Raw genomic sequence first — 23,253 nt, 5'->3', positions numbered from 1 at the left:
ATGCCATGAAATTGAGACCTTTAACTGAGGTGTTGGTCTCCCGCTGCACCTAGAGGGTAAAGAGAAACCCAAGCTGGAGTGGCACGCTAGGTGCTTAAAGTTTACCTTTTTGTTGTTTGGGCAGACCATGAGAAATTGAATAATCTCTTAAGTATACCTGTAATCTGAGTAATAAACTTTGTCAACCAGTATTTATGTTCAGCTTCAGCACTGTATAGACTTCTCCAGAGGAAAGTGGATCAAATTTTAGGTAAATTAAGTACCTCTCTCCAGTGCTTTCTGCAGGAGGATCACAGGGCAGTTAACTCCTGAATTAAATAGAATGAATCAGGACCTGAGAGGAGGGCTCATCTAACTTAGAGAGAAGGGAGCAACTGAGGCTTTTAACACAGGCCGTCTTAAAAGCCCTGAAAAAAATATCTGAGACTTTCCACTGGCCTGACAAACATAAGGAGAAGCCCACGTCCAACAGTCACTGGAGGATACCTTAGGGCAATTAAAACGGCGCTAGCCGCCTATACTTATGTACCGCATTGCTCCTTAGTTGTTTCGTCTGCTGTAATTGCCCTAACCAGGAAAAGAATTGTCTTTTGGGACTCTTTCTCTCTCTGCAAACTACAAGAATCTACATAACAAATTTGGGGTAAATCTTTTTGCTAAAGCTAGCTGAGCCTCGCCCTGCCCCACTGTAAGGCAGAATCAGGAGGGCTCTTTACTAGTGTTTTAGCCCCTTTTGGATGCAGGTGACTCCAGGTGACTCCCAGCTGCTTGTGGTCCTGTTCTCAAAGACCAGATTCTCCAAGTGCAGAGTCACCCACATTGCCACTGTCTTCACCAAGCCTTTCGTCATCCTCCCCATCACTGTCCACACTATGTCATTTAATTCACTCCCAGGATCTTTTTTGGAGATAATTATTTAATTTGACCAAAACATAACTGGGGATGCAATTCTGAGGATGGCAGGCTCCACAGATTGGCTTTACCAAGAGGCAACACCTTTGCCCACAGGCGCTGACGTGCTATATCGGAATGAAAAAAACCTTAAATTCAGTTTCATTGTTCAAAAACAATGAAAAACCCTACCTTAAAATTCATCATTATGTCTTAGAGCCATCACTTACCATCTGGAAGAGATCCAAACCAACAATATACAATGAGATCTTAGGCAATTTCCTTTAGCAATAGCTACGGGTGGATATAAGCTACTCTGCAAACTTGGTCTGAGAGCACTGTCCCCAGCAGTGCCTTTAGCTAAGCAGAGACAATCCATTATTCTTAGGCCTCTAGGAAGGTACCAAAGCTGCTCATGAATGCAGTGTTTACAGCAGCCAGCCCAGCTGACTCCACAGCTCACATCAGTCGATAGAAAAGCTGTTGCTACTGGGGGCCTGCTGAAGGTATCAGTCACAAAGGTGTTGCAAGGGAAATCTTCTGCAGACTTCACCCTCTTCAAAGCAGGCAGAACGAATTAAAAATTAAGCCACCTTGGTGATTTAGAAACTTTGGGATAGATTTGCATCGTGAGCAACTGCATTGTTTTATGAGGGTGCATCCCCTTTGTTCTTCAAGCTGATCCTGAGTCCAGTTTCAGGGCTTAAGACTGCTCATCTTTGCTTTATGCATCCATGCAGCTCACCCTGCAATCTTCTGCTTAACTTCTGCTCTTAACAAGAGTGTTGCTGCGTGCCTCGCACTTTCAAAGGTCAGCCCCAAAATATAAAGCCCATTCAAGCCACAGAACATTCAAACTTAATAAATGAGAAATTGTTAAAATAGGTGAGAGAGCAGATATTGCCAAAGGTGTTTTGGAACAGCTACAAAACATTAGACATAACCAGTTTTGCAAGAACTGTGTCCAGAGTATCTGTAGAGTCCAAACCTCTGTGAGAGGCTCCTGTGAGAACAGAGAACAATATACAGTAAAATGAGATATCCTGAATACACTTAAGTACCATTTACAGAAAACATTATGTTCTTTGGGGGCACAAAGAGGTGTTAAAATGTGAAAAGATATAAGCTAAATCTTCTACCAAGAAGTTGTTAACAGAAAGGAGTTGTATAAACCCAGTAAGATTTTCTCTCTTGTAGAGCCAAAGCATCCCTACAGCCATAGCTCAGTTCAGCAAATAAGGAGATAAACAGGTTAGTAATGAAGTTCATTACAAAGTACTGTTCAGAGTATGGCTGGCTTGCAGAAAAACTCCTGTTGCAGCCTCTGCACACCCATGTTCTCTCTCACATTGCTCTTAGGGAGTATGGAAGTCTGAACGGATCTATTCCTCCATCACAGTGCTGAGTTTGGGAACTCACAGGAAATCTAGTTCCCAAATAACAGATTTTTCCCATCCTTGGAAAGCCTAGGTGCCCTGTTGCTGCGATATCCTGGTAGCAAAATGTGTTCAGGTCCAGGATCAGGTGCAGTGCAGGAAAACCAAACTGCCATTCAGGACCGCAGGAGGTGGGAGCCACTACCAATCAGCACAAGCAAGGCTAGAAGTGGAGGGCAGACAAGGCTCCCTGGGCACAGAGCTTGGCCAGAGCTGCAAGGTCTCCATTTCAGAGGCTCAGATGACAGTTCAGGGGATAGCAGGGGCCACTGGGGCTCTGCTAGCCCTGTATGACCCTGCCCACCACACAGGAAATGCTGGTGGTTACTGCAGTGCCAAGCACTGAGCAGAAGCTTCACAGTAGGACCCCAGACCTTTACCGATGAAACATACAGGCATTTCTAACAAGCCATGTTTGTGCAGTTGTGGGTAAGAACAGCTTCAGACCCAGCCTGATCTTCGTGGGATGGCAAAAGGGCTGGACACAAAGTTTTCATATACACTCCAGTGTTACTCCTTTCGCCCAGAAAAGGAGGTGGGTCCACATCTTTTCATATCGATATACTGCCCCACTGGTCCTCCCTTTCCAAGGACAGCTAGCAAAGCTAGCAGTGAACAACTCGGCAAAGCAAAGCTAATAGTCAGGCTGGTGTCTGACTTGATCCTGCCTTATCCAGACTGGAAAAGAGAACTGGCTTGAAGGACAGCTGATTTCACAAAACAGATCTCATTTCTTCTTGCTGGAAAAGCTTCTTTTCTTTCTGAAGCTCAAAATGACTTGAGGGAATTGACTATTCCAGTGACCCTTCTCAGACCATTGGCTAAGACTCTGCCAAAGATGTTATGACCAGGCTTAACACACATCATTGGTCTGTCAGCAATACAAAGAGTAGTTTATGATCCTTGCAATTTTAACATAGTAAATCCATCTGTTGATATAAGTGTTTATTTGCTATTCACTTGCTGATACTTAGCCAGCATGCAGCAAGCTTCTGAGTGATCACACGTCTCCAGCATGTAACTGCATGGTATCAGCAGAAAGGAGATAACCTGCAAACACTTCTGCTGAGACCATACAGACTGGGGACTGTAGTAATTGCCTGCTCTGCTGTAATTTACCCTGCTTAAATGAGAAGTTTGGAAGAGGTGTCATTCAGCCTGAATTGGATGAAAACACTCAGAGATACGAATGTGCAGATCCACCTGGAAAGTTGTCTGTACTCTTCTCATTCCCCTTTTTCATACGTGTTTCAAGTTTCAGATAATGAACCTCCCACATAAGTGAGTGAACTGGTAGCACTCTTTTTTGATAGGTGATATTACCATTCTTCCAAGGTCAGACTCACTAGGTCAACCATTTCTTTTGCTTGCATTATCCATCTGCCACATTTCAGCTTGTTCAGGGAGATAAGGTGTGTGATACGGCACTGAGAAGTGCCATACCTTCTTACAAGTGAAAAAATAATTGCTGTTTGCTTTCCTGTGACTGAACATAGGATCTGATTATGAACTCAGGGCTGCATAAATCTAAAGAGTGTGGACTCTAATTGAGTGATGTTGCTGTACAACTGCTGCAGTTGAGTTCATAGTCAGACTTGGGGTGTTTTCTGCTCTGGATATTTTGAGTGAACAGATACCAGCAGACTTAAAAAAAAAATAATAATCTTTGTTTTCATTGAGCTCTGGTGTATTCACTTGGAAGATGTTTCACAAGAGACCACAGTCTGGTTATTAACTTCATCAGCAAACAGATTCAGGAGCCATATATACTGGTAATTGCGAGTGATCAGAACTGAAGGAATAGTCAGCATCTACCAAGTTGTTCATTGTGACAAGTCTGCTCTAAGAAAATTAGGTGAGAATTTCACTGTACAGACTTCTTTATATATATATGATATCAATGTATCAAACATTTCTTCCAGAAGAGGGCGCAAAATTTATCTCCAGCCTGTATTTGTGAATGCCCAGACCTTTTCAGACTGTTTCTATCTCCATTTGTAAATATGGGATTTGACATTAAACATACTAAAAATCCCATGCTATGACATTTGTGATATAGATAAGTGCACATGAATCTGTCTGTCTTGGTTCCTTTTGCAGTCAGTAAAATGAAACAGGTGATTCAGGGATACAGTTCGTCCCATTTCACCCTAAGTTTGACCAGCTGAGTAGCTCTCCAAACTCCTTTGACTATACTGCCTGGAGCTCCAATGAATAGCTCAGATGTGAACATCTGCATTTTGGATATCTAAGTTGGAGAGCATCCCACTTCTTGCATTTGCCAGGTAATGCTCCACAGTGACAGTGTGGGACACGGTTACCTATACTGTGCTTACTGCCAAACACCAGTTTAGCATCATATGAATATGGCATCATATCCATTGCAAATTTAAGTTAACTAAATTATGGAAAAATCCAATCAGTTCTTTTGTGGGCTGTTATCAATGTTGCAATAGAGACGAGGATGAAGGGCCCCTTCCAGAGCTAAAGAAGTCATGATAAGAATGGCCGGCAAGGGAAGGGAGAGGAAGAAGAATGTCACTGTGGTTAGACCACACTGTTACTTATGCCAGCTGTCACACAGATCTATAGCTCCGTTTATTCTTGTGTCATCAATCGTTGTTACCATTTCACATGGCCTTTGTGAGCGCTCTTTAAACTTCCCAGAGCAGCGGATCTTGAGGAGTGGTTGAAAGCTTGAAGTAAGCCTTTCCTGCTAAGCCTTCCTCATAACTTCACATGAAAATGAACAAGCATGGACCATTATTCAAAATCATGACTCATTTCAGAGATGCGCATGTGGTGTAGATTGTATCACCTCCACTGGATATGATACAATCTTCAAACACAGTGCTTCTATGATTTATGTATTTACAAAGAGCTTCTTTCAGCTCAAAGATGTAACCCTGCCCCTTAAGCATATATACAGGAATCATCACACAAAACCACTTCTGTTAATGTGTCTCTGCATACTCAGGTGCAAAGCGAGAGTCACATTTCTAGCTGTGGTCCAGCCAAATGGGGAGGTTATACAGTGTGCCTTCCTGTCATCTCAGCTTACAAAGGGGGGAAACTTTTGTACTTCTCTGGAGTTTTCCATTCAATGATTCCTTTCCAGGCACAAACACATTTTAACCTCACCCTTACTCCCAGCAAACAGGAATAGCAAATAATTATATAGTAGTATTGTATTAGTTTATGAAACAACAGAAGTAAATCTAAGAGAAATTCATGAGTATGCTAGTACATAAGGCAAGGTCAACCCTTACCATCACAATTTAGAGATCCTTCCTGAAGTGGGCATCAGGAAAGGGTTTGGAAGCTGGAGAAACAGCACGTGAATTTATCTGCTTCACACCTACATTAAAATACTCCGATATTAACATAATAACAAAGTAAATCCTTCACTGACTTGCCTCTTAGGGTGTTGATCCTTCACCGCTTCCAAAATAATACAAAACCACACCGGTATCAGGCTCATAACAAAGAAGGAACCACTGGCAACTGGTTTTGGAAGTGAGTTATTTAGTGAGTTGGTCGTGAGCAGACATCATTCAAATAAGACTGTAAGTTGCTGGATGCACAGGGCAGAAATAATTGTACAAACCAACAGTTGGCTGTTGTGAAGGAAGACCCCAGGCAGAGCAGGACTACAGCAGATTTGCATGAGCTGGCAAGTTCATCCTTTCAATAGAAAATCTGGCAAACTCTACTGATAAGTACAAATTACTCCAAAATTACACGCACGAGGGAGTCATTATACAGGGCTACTGTCAAAGCTCTGGGTACTCCAAGCTTGCAAATGTACTGGGACAGTAGGGATAAAGTCACCGAAGACAATGGAACTCTAAAGTGAAAAATAATGCATTGCAATGGTACAAAGCATGCCCAAAGAAATACTGAACTCTATCCTAATTGCCCACCAGAGTATCAGGTAGGGTTTGAGATAGCTTATGTAGCCAGGCATTACTGCTGCTATAAGAAAGTGAAATCGGCATAAAATGCTGGAAATCAACAGGGAAAAAACCTCAGACACCCCTCTCCATTCAAGGCTACTGCAGCCCTATTGAAAGCAAATGGAGGTTACTCAAGAACCTTACTTCCCCATTACAAAAATCCCAACTGTTGCACAAACAAACCAAGCCAGAATATGATACTTCATCATAACCCACTGTTTGAAAGGAGCTGATGAAAGATAGTGGTCCGCGGTTCACAACTGGCTCATATGGGAAATCTTCTCCAATGGATTAAACACACGAAAGCACATTCTAAATAGCAAGAACACAAAGAATGTAGAAATAAAATTAAAAAGAATAAATAAATAAAAGGATGAAAATCCTAATGAAATTACTGTCCTGATGGGCATTTTTAGTCCAGGGAGTTTTAAGGCAAAACTATAGAGTACTTCTCTGTTTTGCAAGCAAATGTAGATAATTCCTGATAAGGCGAATGAATTGCTTGTGTTATTACATGTCCATCCCACTTCTAGTAATGAAAAATCCTAGAGCTATACAAGTGGTGGGTATTCCTACAAGTACGTAGGAATATCTATAATGCAGAAGAAATTCTGTGAATAAAGAGAAGTGCTGTGATCAGATATCATTTGTAGTCTCCAGTCACAGATTTCTGTAAGGAGACGGAAAAGAACATTTTTGTCTGCTAAGGGAGGGCTGGGTTACTTTAGTCTCCTCTATTTATTCTAAACCTTTCTTTCCCTCTTGCTATTTTTGAATTGGCTTCATCAGTTTGTTGTGGTAATACTTACTTATTGAGCTGTATTTGTGTTTAATTTTGTTAAGAAAAGATCAGACTGTGGTTGGTGGGGTTGTTGGCTAACAGTTTTGCTCCTATATCGGGTAAACAGAAGTTTGGATAAAGAAAAGATCTTTCTGAAATAAAGATCCTGGTCTTTCTTTCCTATTCCAAGACATAAGGCAAGGATATAAGAAAGTCTTAGCATCACCATGTTTCAATATATACAAATATATATGTATACATATGAGTGGGCTTGCTTGCTTTGTTCTAAGATGCGAGAGATTTTTGTTGTGAAAGATCAGTGATTGGTATTTCAGTTTGTTTGACAACCTGCAGAGAAAATGCTGCTTTTAAGGATGTGCATCCCAGTCTAACGGCTTTCTTTTATTTACTCATGTATATAAATACATTCAGTGATGCATGTGCCACATAAAGGACTTGGGATAATTTCTCAGCATGATGAGTATGTGGCATGAATCGTTCTCCTAAGCACAGCTACAGGCTTTGATATATTCAAGGGAGGGCTTTCTCTGCCGAGTTTGAAGTTCAGAAGTTCAAAGACACTTCTCATTAGAAATTAACCATGACACTTTAACAATGAGAAAGGAACAACTTATTCCATGCCTGAAAAACTTGGCAGAGGCCATTCCCACAAGCCAACAGATAGCGCTGTGCCGAGAACTGTTGCAGAAGAGGGGTTATGTTCAGGGGCAGCACAAACAGGAGAGTGATCTCTTACAGTCCTGTGTTGGAAAACACTGCCCCTTGGCTTCTCCAAGCCTTGTTTGGAGAGCGAGGTCTGCAACATGACTGTAGCAGGCTTTATTTACAGCTAGATATCTACTTGAATATCTAGAGGGATGCCTGCCCTTGATGCTTCATACCAGTCTCAGAGAGTTCAAGCAAATCTTTAACTTTCATGCCTTCTCTGGTGTGGTCATAGAAACCCCTAAGCTGGCAGAAGGAGGCAGCAGGTTAATCACTGAAATGCAGCTGGGCAACTAGCCTGTGAGCCAAGGGGCATGCATCCAAAGATGACGCTGGTCCCTGACAAAAGCCAAGAAACACACCGACACCCGTAAAGTTCGCCAGGCAACTGGGCAGTTTCTGCCTTCACAAGACACTCTCCCATGCGAGCCACTGTTGGAGACATGAGAGAGGCAGAGAGATGAGGGCTCAAAACTCGAGGATGCCCATCCGCTGACCCACTCATGCAGTGACTCATCAGGATGACAGCAGGCAGACAATGTGTATGGTTAGGTGGGAGGCCTGGAAGAGTCCAGGACGATATTGAGCTGGTGGAATGGTCAAGAAGGGGGTGCTTGGTCAGTGCTCCAGGAGTGAGGCTTGCTAGAAAAATATGAGAAATAACTTTTGTTGAACACAAGGAAGGATTTCACTTTCCCTTTGTTTTAAATGTGTTTTTTTCCTTTCTATGCCTTAAACTAAATAATCAAAAACCATCATTTCTTTCATTTCTCTGGTTATCCTGTGTAGAGCTGGGGTGTAACACCTGCCTGAGGCTGGTGACATTCAGTCAGCATCCCCACAGAAGCAGTGGCTTGAAGCGGAGCTGCTATGGGGTTCTGTGGAGAGAGACCACAGGCAGGGGAGAGGGACTTGCACCTTGGGTCACCCTTAAGCAAACTTCAGCCAGCAGAGGTGTCCAGTGCTGGGGCTTGTTCTGTCAGAGCTGGAAATCAATTGTGGAAGAGGTGGGTAAAACCTCCTGCAAAGTATAGACAGCAAAAGGGCTTGGAGCAACCTTCAGAGCATTACAGTGGCTTGATGAGGATCTCAGCTTGAGGTTAGCTCCTGTTTGGGATGGGAGGAAAACTGAAACAGGTTCAGGTATGTGATTCCAGAATCAATATTTTCACAGCCCAGGGCATGTGACGTGTCACCGGAAAGTGCCTGACAAGGACAATGGCTGGCACAGGACCACAGCTCTGCAAGCTGCTAATGCCACTGACCAGCCTGTGCACAGGTATCTATAAGCTGATGCCTTTGCCCAAGGCAGTTCCTCTAGGTTTCCTTCACGGACAATAGCATTCATCTCAGAAGTCTGCACATCTTCCTATATTCCTATAGATTCCCTGTATTTCACGGGGACTAGAAGGGGGGTGTGTGTGCAGAGTTTATGACTGGGAACTGAATTTCATGCATGGTTATGTTTTGCATTTCATACTGAAGTACAATATTTTGCATTAGCAGAATATTCAGCAATAACACAAACACTTCCTCCAGCTGAATTTTAACATTTGTGTTAGGTTCTTTAATGGATGCAGCAAACCTGTAGCTCTTGCCTACCAGATTATGTACTAACTGCATCCTACCTTGTCTTGCCAAACTCTCATCCTGCACTCTTACCAAATCAGGTTTTTCCCATGTGTGCTTAGCAAAGTTAACAGCTAAAGAATACCACATTGAAAAAAAAATACGCTCTAGGCCATCTTTCCAAATAAACCCTTAATCCTCAGACATCACCAAAAGTCATTTTTGTCAACAGCGCACTATCCTGTAGAAAAACAAAGAGTAGTTGCTACAATAAGCACTGGTGTCTCCAACCTCACTGTTTGGCATCCACTGGCATTTGTATTTTGTTGGTATTTGTCAATCAACTCAGAATCAAAAGCCACCACTTTGTCAGATGGAGACTTCTGAAATTGAGGAATTTGCTGTTGGAAGTTTTCTAACTCCTCTCTAGACACAGCACATAAGATAACTACATCAGACACTGGGAAACTAAAACAAAACACATTTTCCCAGAGCTGGCAAAAACCAAAGAGGTTGCTTTATTATTCCATGTTCTCCCACTTTACAATTTTGCTTACTGAAAAAATGTGCAATGCAATATTTAAATATTCAAAAATAAAAGCCTTACCACCAAAATCACAACTGTTGACCATGTACATGAGGCATCATTCACTGCTCCAGACTTTTCTTACAAAATGGAATTAAGTCAAAATTTCCAAGAATTTCTCTTTTTCTCAAAGTTGAAATGCATTCCGGGCATGAAAATAGACTTTACATCATTTCAACACTAAATTCTCAAAAGTGATTCTGCCCTTCTTCAGCTGGCTTGTAGCTAAAATGAATTCAAAATCTAGAATGGAGGCCTTATCGGTCCTTGCAACTACCCAAAAGGAGGCTGTAGCAAGGTCAGTGTAGGTTTCTTTTCCCAAGTAACAAGCGATAGGATGAGACGGAACAGACTCAAGTTGCACCAGGGGAGGTTTAGAGGATATTAGGAAAAATGTCTTCCCCAAAAGGGTTGTGAAGCACTGGACCAGGCTGCCCAAGGAAGTGATGGAGTCCCCATCCCTGGAAGTATTTAAAAGACATATAGATGTGGCACTTCAGGACATGGTTTAGTGGTGGACTTGGCAGTGCTAGGCTAATGGTTGTGCTCAATGATCCACAATGTCTTTTCCAGCCTTAATGATTCTATGATATAAAGCAGCCACTGAAATAAATAGCTGAGAAAAGACATTTGAACAAAGAGGAAAACAGATAAACACAGTGCATAACTGAATCTCTATTATCTGTGGAAAATGCTTTATTTCTTTATAGAAGGGCAATGGCAAGGTAGAGGTACTGCAATGTAATGCAAGAGAAATATTTTCAGTATGGGAACATGAAAGCATTAACATACAAGGCAGAGCACATTGCGTCCTGTTCTTGGTGTACATCTTGTTGGCTACTCTGAACTGTGACCCAGCAAAAATAAGCTAGGTAATGTACTGCTTCATTAACTACATGCAGTAGACAGTGGCAGACTTTTCTCAAGAGTGTGGAGACACAACATTGCACTGAGGAAGAGGAAGACCCCGTGCTGCACACAAATGGCACACAAAATGAACCAAAGGACCCTTTGGTAGGCTGAAAAACTTACAAGTACGTTGGATTGATTTGACTTTTGACAAGGCAGTGCTCTCAGAGAATGAGAACACAGGGGGAACCTGACCATGGTCCCCAGCATATGCACATTCCCATTAGCATCTATGTTTTTAAGGTGTTTTTTTCTCCCCAGATCTCATTGCTGTCAGTTTTATTTGTGATCAGGTTTAAATCTGACTTTAAATCTGTCCTCTTTATCAAAGAGTTTCTATGCCTGCAGGCAGCCCCTCTTTTCACTGACTTCTGTCAAATCAGTCTGGCTATCACTTCCATTTCAAATACACACCCCACTTCAGAAACCAAATCAAACCAGTGAGACCCATCAGTACTGCTGATGGATCAAATGTACATTAATTTCAACCTGTTTATCAATTTTTTTTAATCTATATCTATCAAAAAAGTCACACAGTATTATTTCCTCATTCCCTTTGTTTCTGAGCTGCTTGAGAATGTTGATCTAAGTCAGCTTTTAACTCCGCTTTGTCACCATGACCTTTTTTGATCCCAGGCCGTTTGCTCTCAAATTAAGTCACGCTACAGGAGCTCCTTTGCTCCAGGTTGTGGTTTTCATGCTCTCGGTTAAACAAAATCTTTCTATGCCACCAGCCAGGACAATTGGTGTCTGATAAACAGTGGGGCCAGAGACGCTAAACCACACCACCTGCTTTATGGCACAACCTTCCTCTGGGTAAATAAGGGGCCGCTGTGGGAACTGGGGTGAGGAACTGGAGGAGGGCTTGGGGAAGAGCTTCTTTGCAGATAGAGATACTGCAGTGCTTATTATAGCTCTAAGTGGCACACTGGTGCACTAATGATCACATATTATATGTTAAGCTTAGAAGACGATTGCATGTGGTCCCTGCTGCCCTGTTATTTAAGCCATACGCTGAAACTTCTTTTCACATACATGTGTATTTTCAGTTCATATCAGCCGTACATATAACTACTTTTCTAGTTATTTACACGTAGGGAAATTTTTCCAATGGTAGCCACTCTATTTGATTCAGTGAGGTAACAAAATCATAGGGTAATAGAATAATTCAGGTTAGGAGGGATCTCCAGAGGTCATCTAGTCCAAAACACATCTAATCAGATGGGTCATGTTCAGTTAAGTCTTGAGCATCTCCAAGGAGGGAGATCCCACAGCCTCTCTGAGCAGCCCGCTCCAGTGCTTGACCTCATTGTTTACCATGATCCTCATGATAATTTTTTTCCTAATACCTAATGGGAATTTTCTATGTCCCAGTTCACGCCCCTTGTCCTGCTGTGCTCCTCCCAGAGGGCTGGCTCAGGCTTGTCCAGATCTTCTGACTGGGAGCTATCCCGATACCTGCAAAAGTTGACAGACTCCTTGTGCCCACATCTACCAAGTGCTCAGGAAATGGCAGAGAGCAGCTCTGGCACACAAGGGCAGAGGATGCACTTGGTAGGAAAGCATTCCCACTCTGGGAACACCAAGGTCTCAGCCCTGGCCTGCAGCTCAGACACCAGTCAGGATTCAACCTCTTCATCTTTATGGCTCACTGCAAAGATTGCTTCCGAACACCGGCTGCTTTGGAAAGACATTTGCTCATCTGCCTCCCACCTCGACTAAATCCTTTCAAATTCCATTAGATACAGTATTCTTTTATTATGCAAACACTTTCTAAACCACATTACGTGGGGCCAAACATTCTAAAGATTAGTCTGAAAGCTTCTCTCCTTTCCACTGCAACCTACCTGTGTTCAGTAAAACTTAACTTGATGCGGAGGCAACTTCTGAAGCTTGAGAGCTGCACCTGTGCTGCTGGCCAGGAGGAATGCACCTCCAGTAAAGTAGGAGATGCACTGCTTCACATTTCCTGCTCAGTTTGTTAAACAGGTTATATCTATTTTTAAAGCATTGTATTGCAAACTTTCAGGGAACAACACCGGCTTTTTCAACAAAATTAAGCTGAGCTGAAAGGAAAAAAAAAAGAAGAAAGAAACACTGCATTAATCTCAGTGTCAAGAAACAAAGCCTGCAATGTCCGAACATGCTGCACAGAATGGAAGAGGGGAAAGTTTATTGGCTTGTGGAATGCAATTTTTCATTCCTTTAAAATGCTTTGGGTTGTCACTTCCTATTAATTTTTTACTCTTTGTTACGTAATATATGAACTGCATACCTCAAAATCATTCTTATCCTGGCAGTTCACAAAAGATGTGCAGTAATTCAATGTAACTCATTTCTGGTAGCTTAAGAAAAACAGCAGTTGTGACCCCACCAGCAGGGACTGGTGATTATTAACTGATGTTCCCACTCCGATGGATTTTTTTAGATGACACAAACATTCTGTGTCTGCTCTCCTTTAGAGGATGTGGCTGCTCACTTTTTAGGTGGCACTTTTCGTTCTGCACAATGCAGAAGCCTCCTCATTTTATGGTTGTGTCAACCTCCTCTAATGCATATGCCAATTCGAGGTGGATCCCCCAGATGTATCACTGACAGTGGACTTGACCTTGCCCATGTGATGACACTCTTACAATCCTATCTATATTCCCTGCATGTCTGCCTTACCTTTTCAGCATTCAAATCCTCAGGGAAACTCTAGCAAACAAGGAAGTTGTCCTTCAGGCTTAGAAAGATAAAGTTGGGGTTTTTTTTCTTCTACACCAGTGCTCTATGCACCCTGGAAATCATAAGGTGGCAGAGCCATGAAAAAGTCCCAAGTTGCCCAACCTATGCATGGTAAAATTACAAGAAAAATTACTGCGGAACAAAGGCATGACGACCCTAGCCTGCTTATCCTGGCTGCAGGACAAATGCTGTTGTCATCCAGTGTTTAACTTATGAGGCAATAACGATTGCTTGTGATTTTGATCCTGCAAGAGCTTAAATAATATCCTGTATTTCAGGCCGGAGAGCAAAACCGTTTCTGAAGGACTCTTCTGTACTTAGAAATAAAATAATCTTTTGTACATTATGAAAATCCAACCATTGAATAATATTCAATTCTGATTTGTAAACTATATGTTGTTCCAAAATCCTGGGAATCTGGGGAGGTCCCTGCTGAGTGCAAGTTAGCCACTATTATTCTAATTTACAAGAAGGGTGTGAGGAAAGACAAGGGAAAACTACAGACCTGTTAGTCTAACCTCAGTTCCTGGAAAATTTACGGAGAAGATTATACTGGGTATTACTGAAAGGCATTTAAATAACAATGTCATCATCAGGCACAGTCAATATAGATTCACAAAGGGAAAGTCCTGTTTAACTAATATGATATCCTTCTACAATAAGGTGACCCACCTAGTGGGTGAAGGGAAGGTGGTGATGTAGTTTTTCTGGGTTTCAGTAAGACTTTCGGTACTGTCCCTCAGCAGCATCCTTCTGGACAAGTTGTCCAATTCCGGGGTGAGCAGGCTAACAAGTGCACTGGGTAACGGACTGGTTGAAGGGCAGAGCACAAAAGGTTGTAGTGAATGGGGCTACATCTGGCTGGCAACTGGTCACCTCAGACGTTCCTCAGGGTTCAGTTCTAGAGCCAATCCTGTTCAATATATTTATCTGTGATCTGGATATAGGAGTTGAACACACTATTAGCAAGTTCGCTGATGATACCACACTGGGAGGTGCTGTTGACTCTCTTGAAGGACAAGATGCCTCGCAGAGGGATCTAGGTAGACTGGAGCATTGGGCAATGATCAGTGGGATGAAATTTAGCAAGTCAAAATGCTGGATTCTGCACACAGGACATAGTAATGCTAGGCACAAGTATGGACTGGGAGAGGAGTGTCTGGAGAGCAGCCCTGCAGACAGGTATCTGGAGGTGCTGTTTGACAGCAGGCTCAATAGTAGTCAGCAGTGAGCCCTGACAGCTGGGAGGGCAAACCACATCCTGGGGTGCATCAAACACAGCATCACCAGCTGGTCAAAAGGGGCGATTGTCCCACTGTATCCAGCATTGGTGTAGGCTCACCTTGAGTACTGTGGGCAGTTCAGGACCCCACCATTTAAGAAGAACATGAAGGTCCTTGAATGCATCCAGAGGAGGGCAACAAAGCTGATGACAGGGACGGAAGAAATGTCCTATGAGGAGCAGCTGAGCACCTCGTAGGCTTGTCTGTCTTGGAGAGGAGTTTGAGGGGCAAGAGGGCTGAGGAGGGGAAGTGGAGAGGGAGGTGCTGATCTCTTCTCCCTGGTACCCAGTTACAGGACTTGTGGAAATGGTTCAAAACTCTGCCAGAGAAGGGCTAGACTGGACATTAGGAAACATTTCTTTACCAAGAGGGTGGTCAAACACTGGAGCAGGCTTCCCAGAGAGGTGGTCGATGCCCCAAGCCTGGCAGGGTTTAACAGCCATTTGGACAACACCCTTAACATGCTTTAACTTTTGGACAGCCCCAAAGTGGTCAGGCAGTTGGACTAGATGATCACTGTAGGTCCCTTTTAATTGAAATAGTCAATTCTAAGCACTTACTAATAACTCCCCCTCCCAACGCCACTTTTATGCCCAAGAGTCAATGAGACTTCCTACAAAAAATGAACCACAAGGGTTGATTTTCTAACAAAAGGCGTGAGCACTTTTCTCTCCCAGTCTGAGGGAATAAATCCACATTCATTCAAATGGCTCAGCGCAAAACTGTGTTTATGCAATGATCTGATTAGCTTTTGTACAGAAAAGAACAGGAAGCAGTCCCACAGTAGTCTGAAGAACTTCCAGAAAGATCCCAAGTCACAGCCTGTCCTAAAACACAGGAACAAGAAACAAAGCAAAGGCCAAGTCTTTCACTCTACTGCAGAAGTTTAAAATAGTGAGGAAAGCCAAGTAAGAAGAACCAAAGCTGGTGGCAGAAAGACAGAGGTTGAAGGGAGTTACAGGCATGTCTTCATATGGATATTAAACTCCTACCACAGGAACAGAGAGAAAAGGGACCATTGTTTTCTGGAAGACTGGGAGCTGGAAGATGTCTGAGTTAAGCTCATGACAGAGGGACTTGGAGTTGCACAAGAGAGAGGAACCGAAAATGTAATAAAGGGAGAAACACAGCCTCACAGATGAATGTTTTCCAATGTCTAATCCCTGCAGATCCCAGCCAACACAAAGAAAATGCCAAAGGGGAAGTCTATCTCTTCCAGCTTCCCTTACTCTCCAACAAGCAGGGAATACTCAGCAGTGAACAATGTCATTTTGGGTTTACACCACCACAGATGAGATCAGAAGCTCAGCTCCACGTTTTGATTTCAGATGGGAAAGACAGTAACAACCGGACCACTAACACAAACATCCTCAGAAGCAGCAGTGTCAGGAGTAGAAAAGAGGAGCCTTTCCCTGGAGCCAAAGTGAGCCTGGTTCTCATGTATGCTGAGACCACTTTACATATTCTGAATAAAATGGGGTTTTCAAGGAAATGAACATATAAATTTTCAGGTTGGATATAAGGAGGAAGTTCTTTACTGTGAGGGTGGTGAGGCACTGGAATGGGTTGCCCAAGGAAGTTGTGAATGATCCATCCTTGGCGGTGTTCAAGGCCAGGTTGGACAGAGCCTTGGGTGACATGGTTTAGTGGGAGGTATCCCTGCCCATGGCAGGGGGGTTGGAACTAGATGAACTTAAGGTCCTTTCCAACCCAAACCATTCTATGATCCTACGAAATTAGCCCGGCTGGAAGGGTCCTTACTGACAGGCAGAGAGTGGGTTTGAGGTGGAATTAACTTCATCTGTCCTAAGCTACCTTCATGGACTCCCTCTGAAGTCCGTGTCAGTAGATGACTGCCTGTCAGAAACACATGGATCCACGCTGCATATCACAGCCAAAGCTCAGCTCTGGTAAAAGCACAGTGGTCTGGGACAGCAGATTTGGTTGCTGGAGATCACAGAGCCCACAGCAACTTCAGCAGGGTTGGTTACCCCCTTCAGCAGGGTCACCCACCCAGCCTGCCCCTTCCACAGCCCCTATGGGAAGGGATGCCTGCACTTGTCAGGAAGGTCCTCTTCCTTCTCCTCTTCTTCCCTGGGGTTCAGACATAGAAGTCTCCAGGTTGTGGTTCTATCCTGCAAAGCTCGCTCCAGCCTGCTGGTTACAGTGTGGCAGTACACTGAAAACCTCTGATGGGCTCTGGCCAAAACTTGCCCAGGCACTAGTCCCTGAATTCGACAAGGTTTACACCAACTAGAGCAGTGTTATCAACAAAAGAATGGGTGAGCTCCCTACATCAAGAAAACACAATGACCCAGACCTGGTCTCAAGTCTCCTGGATTAGATCCCAGCTGATAGCTGCTTGGATTGGCCTAGCATTCCACCACCAAGAGAAATCCAGTCTGCAAGAGCTCGAAGTGCTATCCTAGTGGAAAAGATTTAAAAAAACCCAAACAAACAAACAAAAAAAACCACCATTTTTTAAATTTATTTTTTTTTTTTTAGCTTTTTGCTGCCAGGCCCTACAATAAATCATGGAATCATAGAATGGTTTGGGTTGGAAGGGACTTTTAAAGATCACCCAGTTCCACCCCCCCTGCCATGGGCAGGGACACCTTCCACTAGACCAGATTGCTCAAAGCCCCATCCAACCTGGCCTTGAACACTGCCAGGGATGGGGCAGCCACGGCTTCTCTGGGCAACCTGTGCCAGTGCCTCACCACCCTCACGGTAAAGAATTTCTTCCTAATGTCTAATCTAAATCTATTCTCTTTCTGTTTGAAGCTGTTTCCCCTTGTCCTGCCACCACAGGCCCTTATAAAAAGTCCCTCTCTAGAGGAACTTGGATTATAAGGTCATGTAGATGAGACTTGGAGAATACTTGGAGAGTACCTAGGAGGCAGAGAGCAGGCAGAAAGCCATCACATCAGTGAATGTGGCTGTGGACCCCATTTTATCTTACTGGGGCATTAACAGATCGGCACCCTGCTCCCATTGAACTCTGACACACATCCCAGGGTACACCTTACTGTAGCTGGGGTTTTTTCCACCTCCCCCCCCTTTTTTTTTTTAATGTCTATAAGATGATTACGTCCGGGTTTGTGTCCACATGACAAAACCAAAGAGCATTCATCAGAAGAATAATGATGTAAATGTGGCTTCTTATCCTCCACTGATTGCCTGGCTGGCAGAAAGGTTTAGAAATTGTAACAATAGTTTTGAAATAAATAGGAGGAAAGTAAAGACCGGCAGTGTACTTTCCACATCAATGGCAAATATATTACTGATGTAGAAAGTAAACAGCTTAGAAAAAGAAGAGAAGCTGTGGTGGATAACTTCAGCCATGTGAGCTGCAGGCTCAAATGCCAGTGCATTAAGACTGAGATAGAAAAGCCCAGTTCATCACTGCACATTGCAAAACCAGCTGTTAAAAGCTGTATCCTCCGTGGATGGATAGTAACAGGAGGCCAGGTGAAATCCAGAGTGTTATAAAAGCCTTGCTATGTCATTTCAAAAGCTTACCTCCTTGTATGAACATGGAGCACTCGATACGGTTGGCACATGTGTTTATTACAAGCATTGCTCAGAACTAACCTCCGCAAGACTATTTTGGAAGGGGAAAGGGAGCGTGTCTGCGTGCAGAAGGAGATGCAAATCTGAAACTACTAATGCTAAGGAACCATCTCCACGGGGCTGCCCGCTCTCCTTGCGCCGCTCACCTGCAGGGCAGCGAGAACCTAAAGCCTCTTTAGGGGCCGCCCCGCTGCTTGCTCGGGGGTTTGGTGTCGGGTCCGCTTTTATTGCCCCCGCGAGGGGCGCTTCACTCAGCGCCGGGGTGCGGCCGGGGGGACCCCGGGGAGGCGCCGGGGGCCAGGCGGGGAGGGAGGGCGCCGGGAGCTCCCTCTGCTGATTGGGCTGCGCGGCCCACGGCTGCCGCCGCCACCGCCCCGCTCCTCCGTGCTCCGCTCCGCCTGCCCCAGCCGCTGCCGCTGCCGCTGCCGCTGCCGCTGCCGCTGCCGCTGCCGCTGCCGCTGCCGCTGCCGCAGCCGGGACTCCGTCGCTCTCGGGCTGCCGCCGCCGCGGCTCCGCGCCGCTGCCCGCCCGCCCGCTGACTGCTTGCTGCCGGGCCCATGGCGAGCACGTCGGCGGAGATCATCGCCTTCCTGCTGACCATCTCGGGCTGGGTGCTGGTCTCCTCCACGCTGCCCACCGACTACTGGAAGGTGTCCACCATCGACGGCACGGTCATCACCACCGCCACCTTCTGGGCCAACCTCTGGAAGACCTGTGTGACCGACTCCACCGGCGTCTCCAACTGCAAGGACTTCCCATCCATGCTGGCGCTGGACGGTCAGGCTCCCGCCGAACCCCATCCCAATTTCCCTACCACACATCTCACCTTCCGTGCCGGTCTGCAGGGCTGGGGGCTCCGGGGCTCTTGCCGGCGGGGCCGGCGGGCAGCGGGGGTCCGGGGGGCAGTGAGCGGGGCCGGGGGGGGCGGCTGGGACCCCGGGAAGGCAAGTGCCCTCATGTCCCCTCGCAGGTGGCAGAGCACTGCCTGTGCGCACCCGTGGAAGTGTGTTTTAACCTCTAAAACACGCCGATTGAGGTTGTATTTGGAGCCCAACTGCCCGGTTTAGCTTCTCTCGCTACCTGCTTGTTTTTCCGCCATCGGAAGACTCCATGCATGTGGATTTGACACAAGAAGAATGCAGAGGAATTTTTCTTGCTGGTTTATTTCCCGACCGTCGTGACATTCCTCTTTTTCTATGGCTTCGCCAGCCGTGCAACGGTCGGTGGAGAAGAACAAGCCTTGGCGTCGTTTTGTTTTAATTAATGTTCCTGTCCTTCTCTTGCTAAATGGTTATTAACTGGGATGCTTCGTTGATAAATGACAGTGCAAAAGCTTGGGGCAGTAAGGGATGCAAAGGTATGCAGAAGTAAGGCATATTTTTACAACAGAGTTATTTTGTGTAAAGCTGAGAGTTTTGCTGCAGTGCCTAAAACTAAAGGCTGAGTTAGTGATCTGTCTCTTCCCTGGTTGAGGGCAAACATTTTTGCCCTTTAAGGAAGCCCTAGTGGGAAACTGTGTCACTGCTGGAAATCTTTGCAACTGGACTTTTAGTTGATAAATCTGCACTGGTTATGATAGAATGGTTTGGGTTGGAAGGGACCTTAAAGATCATCCATTTCCAAACCCCCTGCCATGGGCAGAGACAGCTTCCATTAGACCAGAGTGCTCAAAACCCCATCCAGCCTGGCCTTGAACACTTCCCTATGGCTGGTGGAAACAGGGAAGGTGCAGATGTCATCAGCTTGCATAGTCTAAGGAAAGGCTATAAAGAAAGGGAGCGAAAGTTTTTAAAACTATGGCACATTTTCCAAATTTTTATAGTCATAACGATACAACATACAATGTCCCAGGGGCTTTGATACGAAAAATCAGGCCTACTGTTCACAGTCTGGCCATTTATTCTCTCTGCACTGGACTCTGAGGGTGGATTTTGAAGTGAAAGGTTTGCTTTAAAGGAAAAGAAAGTGTGTTAATGAAATCACTAACAGAGATAAATATTATCATAACAGGGATTAATATTGTCATGAAGCTAATTAATATCAATATCAGAAAACCTTTAACCTCTGTATGTACAAAGGGCTAAGAAATGTCAAAATACTAAAAAGATGTAGCACAGGCATCCCTTAAGCATCACTATTGCAGGATGCTTCCTTTGGGTAGAGAAGTAGCATTCACCAGACCTTCTCTTGACCCAGCCCCATGGTGACAGAGGGGGTTACTGGTTCCTCTGAAGCGGTGGGACAGCTGGTGGACCTCCACTGGCATCAGTCACCTTATGGCCAAGTGTAGCATCCAAGAACATAGTTTCCGGGCTTGGGCAAGGAGCTGTGGTCTGTGTGCAGGCAGGCACGGAGTGATCGCTGGTGCATAACCTTTCAGATCCACTGAATCTATTGTTCAGCTGTTCTTTTAGTTTTGGGTTAATCCGGGTTTTTTAGTAAGAAAAGTGTAGTTACAAAGTGTGCAGAACTGGGAACATCTGAAATTCCAAAATGAAGAAGAAACTTGACATCAAAGTCCTTGCCATCCATTTCTCCACGCACTTGTGTGTTGAAAGCTTGTGTGTTGAGTAACAAGTTCCAGCAACTTGCCCAAGAAATGAGTTTCTGAGGCACCTTCTGCACAGTGAAGCAGCCATCAGAGCACTGACTCATTTAGGGCAGAAGTCAATCTGACATGCTTCTCTGGAAGGGCCGTATCCCAGCCTCCTGGCCAGTGTTTATCAGTAGCGGAAGGTTCTTGGCTTCAGTGTTGCTCGGTGACATCTCTAAATGCTATGGGGCAAGATCCCGGTTCCCAGGCACAACATGAATGAAGGCATGCTGGAGAGAGGCTAACATACCCCCCCAGCACCGGCCAGGCAGTGAGGGATCGGTCAAAAGGGCAGCCACCACAGTGAGAGGTGTTTTCAGTAGCTAGCCTAGCCCGGACTGCCCTCCTCATGGTTACGGGCCCTACTGGGAATCTGTCAGCGCCTGACAGTGAGTGTGTACATCCCCCTTTGACCCAAACCTTTCCCTAGTGCAGGAGCGTGCGTGGGGCTGCAGTGCGTCACACATACCTTAGGATTGGTGTGTCAGCATGAAGCCGAATCTGCCTCAGCCCTCAAGTAGCCTCCTCCTTCCCTCCTCTTCTTCGCACTGACTTCAGTGGCTAAGCTGGATCCCAGTCCCTGGGATCAGGAACATGGGAACCTCTAGTTGAAGATGTCTCTGCTCATTGCAGGGGGGTTGGACTAGATGACCTCCGAAGGTCCCTTGCAACCCAAACTGTTCTATGAATCTATGATTCTTCACTCCATCCTCAGATGGGTGACTCAGAAGACACCAAAAAAGGCAGATCTGCCTTTCCACTTTCCCTGAAGTGTTTGTGAGCAGAAGTAATAACCCTGTAGAGATACATCTAGCAATGACATGTTGCTCTCCTCCAAATGGAGGACTGGGAAATTACTATAAATACTTTTGCTGCCCCAGGGAAAGGTGGTTCTGCTCCACTCTTTCCTCACGGATCTGGAGAGGATTTGCCTCACAGAGCAATTCCTCTTCTATGAAAATGTTTTTTTGTCAAATCTGAAACCTCTGAGTTTTGCTGGACTTCAGAGAGACTTGTCCAGAGAGACTGCTCAGGTCTGCCAGAGGATCAGAGGCAAAACAGGAGGTAAGAAATCAGGCTATCACTATGCCAGTGGCTGGAGCAATTCCATGGGATGCAGAAGAAGTCCTTCTTTCTTCAGGAGCAGTGTCACAGTTCAGGTCAGGAGTGATCCAGAGATTGTTCCCAATTACCCTTGTTTTAGCTTGCATCACAGACTGGTCTTGGGCTGTGTTCCCCAGATTGCTGAGGGTGGCATTGCATTGGGGCTGCCCCGGTGGCTCTCAGGCCATCACAAGAGTGGCCACCAGAGAAAACTGAATGTGATGCTTTTCCACCTTTATGCATACATAATCAATTTGGCCAGCCCTTGTTAAGGACCCAGCCCCACATTCTGTGTGCAAGCAAAAATGTTCTTGCTGTCTGTGGGACTTAAAAACACTTTAGGTTTACTTCTGTGTGCTACTGGGCATGGGTGGAAACTTAGTGATGAAATCACCTCTGCAAATGAGGACGTATCAGTTTCCATGTCTCCAACAATGGATCCAATGACCTTTTGCAAGAACAGAGCTGAACAAAAATGTATTTATGAGCTAAAAGAGGGTATTAGAGCTTAGGAGAACATACAAAAGTGATAGGTGTGTACTTCTGGAAGGAATCTGTGCTTTATCTGTAAGGCAACCTCTTATATTTCATATGATGCAGACTGCAAGATGCCACCAGAGGCATTTGCTGTGAAAGTGACAGTCCCCAGAACGTGGCATATATATATGCATATTTCTTTCTGAGTGTCATATGATATGGATATATGAATTCCTCCTAACCCTTTGTGAGCATGAGAGGCAAGCGTGAGAGCAGCGAGGCAACAAAGATGAAGTTCTAGAAAGATTAATTTGAATGCAAGACAAAACACATTTGTTTAAAAAAAAAAAAAAAAAAAAAAGCCTTGAAATCAGTTTCTCTTGGAATGCTGCTAAACATGACTTTATGGGTAACGCATGTCTGTCTGCTTGTCTGCTTGAAACACATGGGGTTTTGTTGCTTGGGAGCTTCATTTGGGTCGTCAGTATGTATAGAACAAGCTTCCTGCAGGAGCTGGCATAAATACAGACAACAGACATTTGGAAGGGAGATGGTCTTTGGTCTTCAGTGGAGGAATGTGAAGAAATAGGCAGCTCCCCTTTACATTTCTCTGAATGATAAGCCTTAGTAAGCAGTATAATG

The 23,253-nt window shown here is 44.8% G+C and overlaps 1 protein-coding gene across 3 annotated transcripts in view; it reads left to right on the top strand.

The window, feature by feature from the left end:
* The window catches only part of CLDN10 (claudin 10), a gene marked incomplete at both ends in the record, with an annotated part of 55,311 nt that overhangs the window by 22,451 nt on the left and 9,607 nt on the right, over positions 1-23,253 (top strand). For 2 of the 3 annotated variants that reach the window (XM_080612978.1, XM_080612977.1), the window contains one exon: positions 18,995-19,214. The exons of the other annotated variant lie outside the window; for it this stretch is intronic. In XM_080612978.1, the coding sequence (XP_080469104.1) occupies positions 18,995-19,214 (220 nt within the window). Of the gene's footprint in view, positions 1-18,994; positions 19,215-23,253 lie in introns of those variants that run through there. 3 annotated transcript variants of the gene reach the window in all.

This window comes from Psittacula echo (assembly GCF_963264785.1).
Source record: "Psittacula echo genome assembly, chromosome: 3".
NCBI lineage: Eukaryota > Metazoa > Chordata > Aves > Psittaciformes > Psittacidae > Psittacula > Psittacula echo.
The sequence above is the reverse complement of the archived record's forward strand: the minus strand, read 5'-3'. Positions and strand labels throughout refer to the sequence as shown.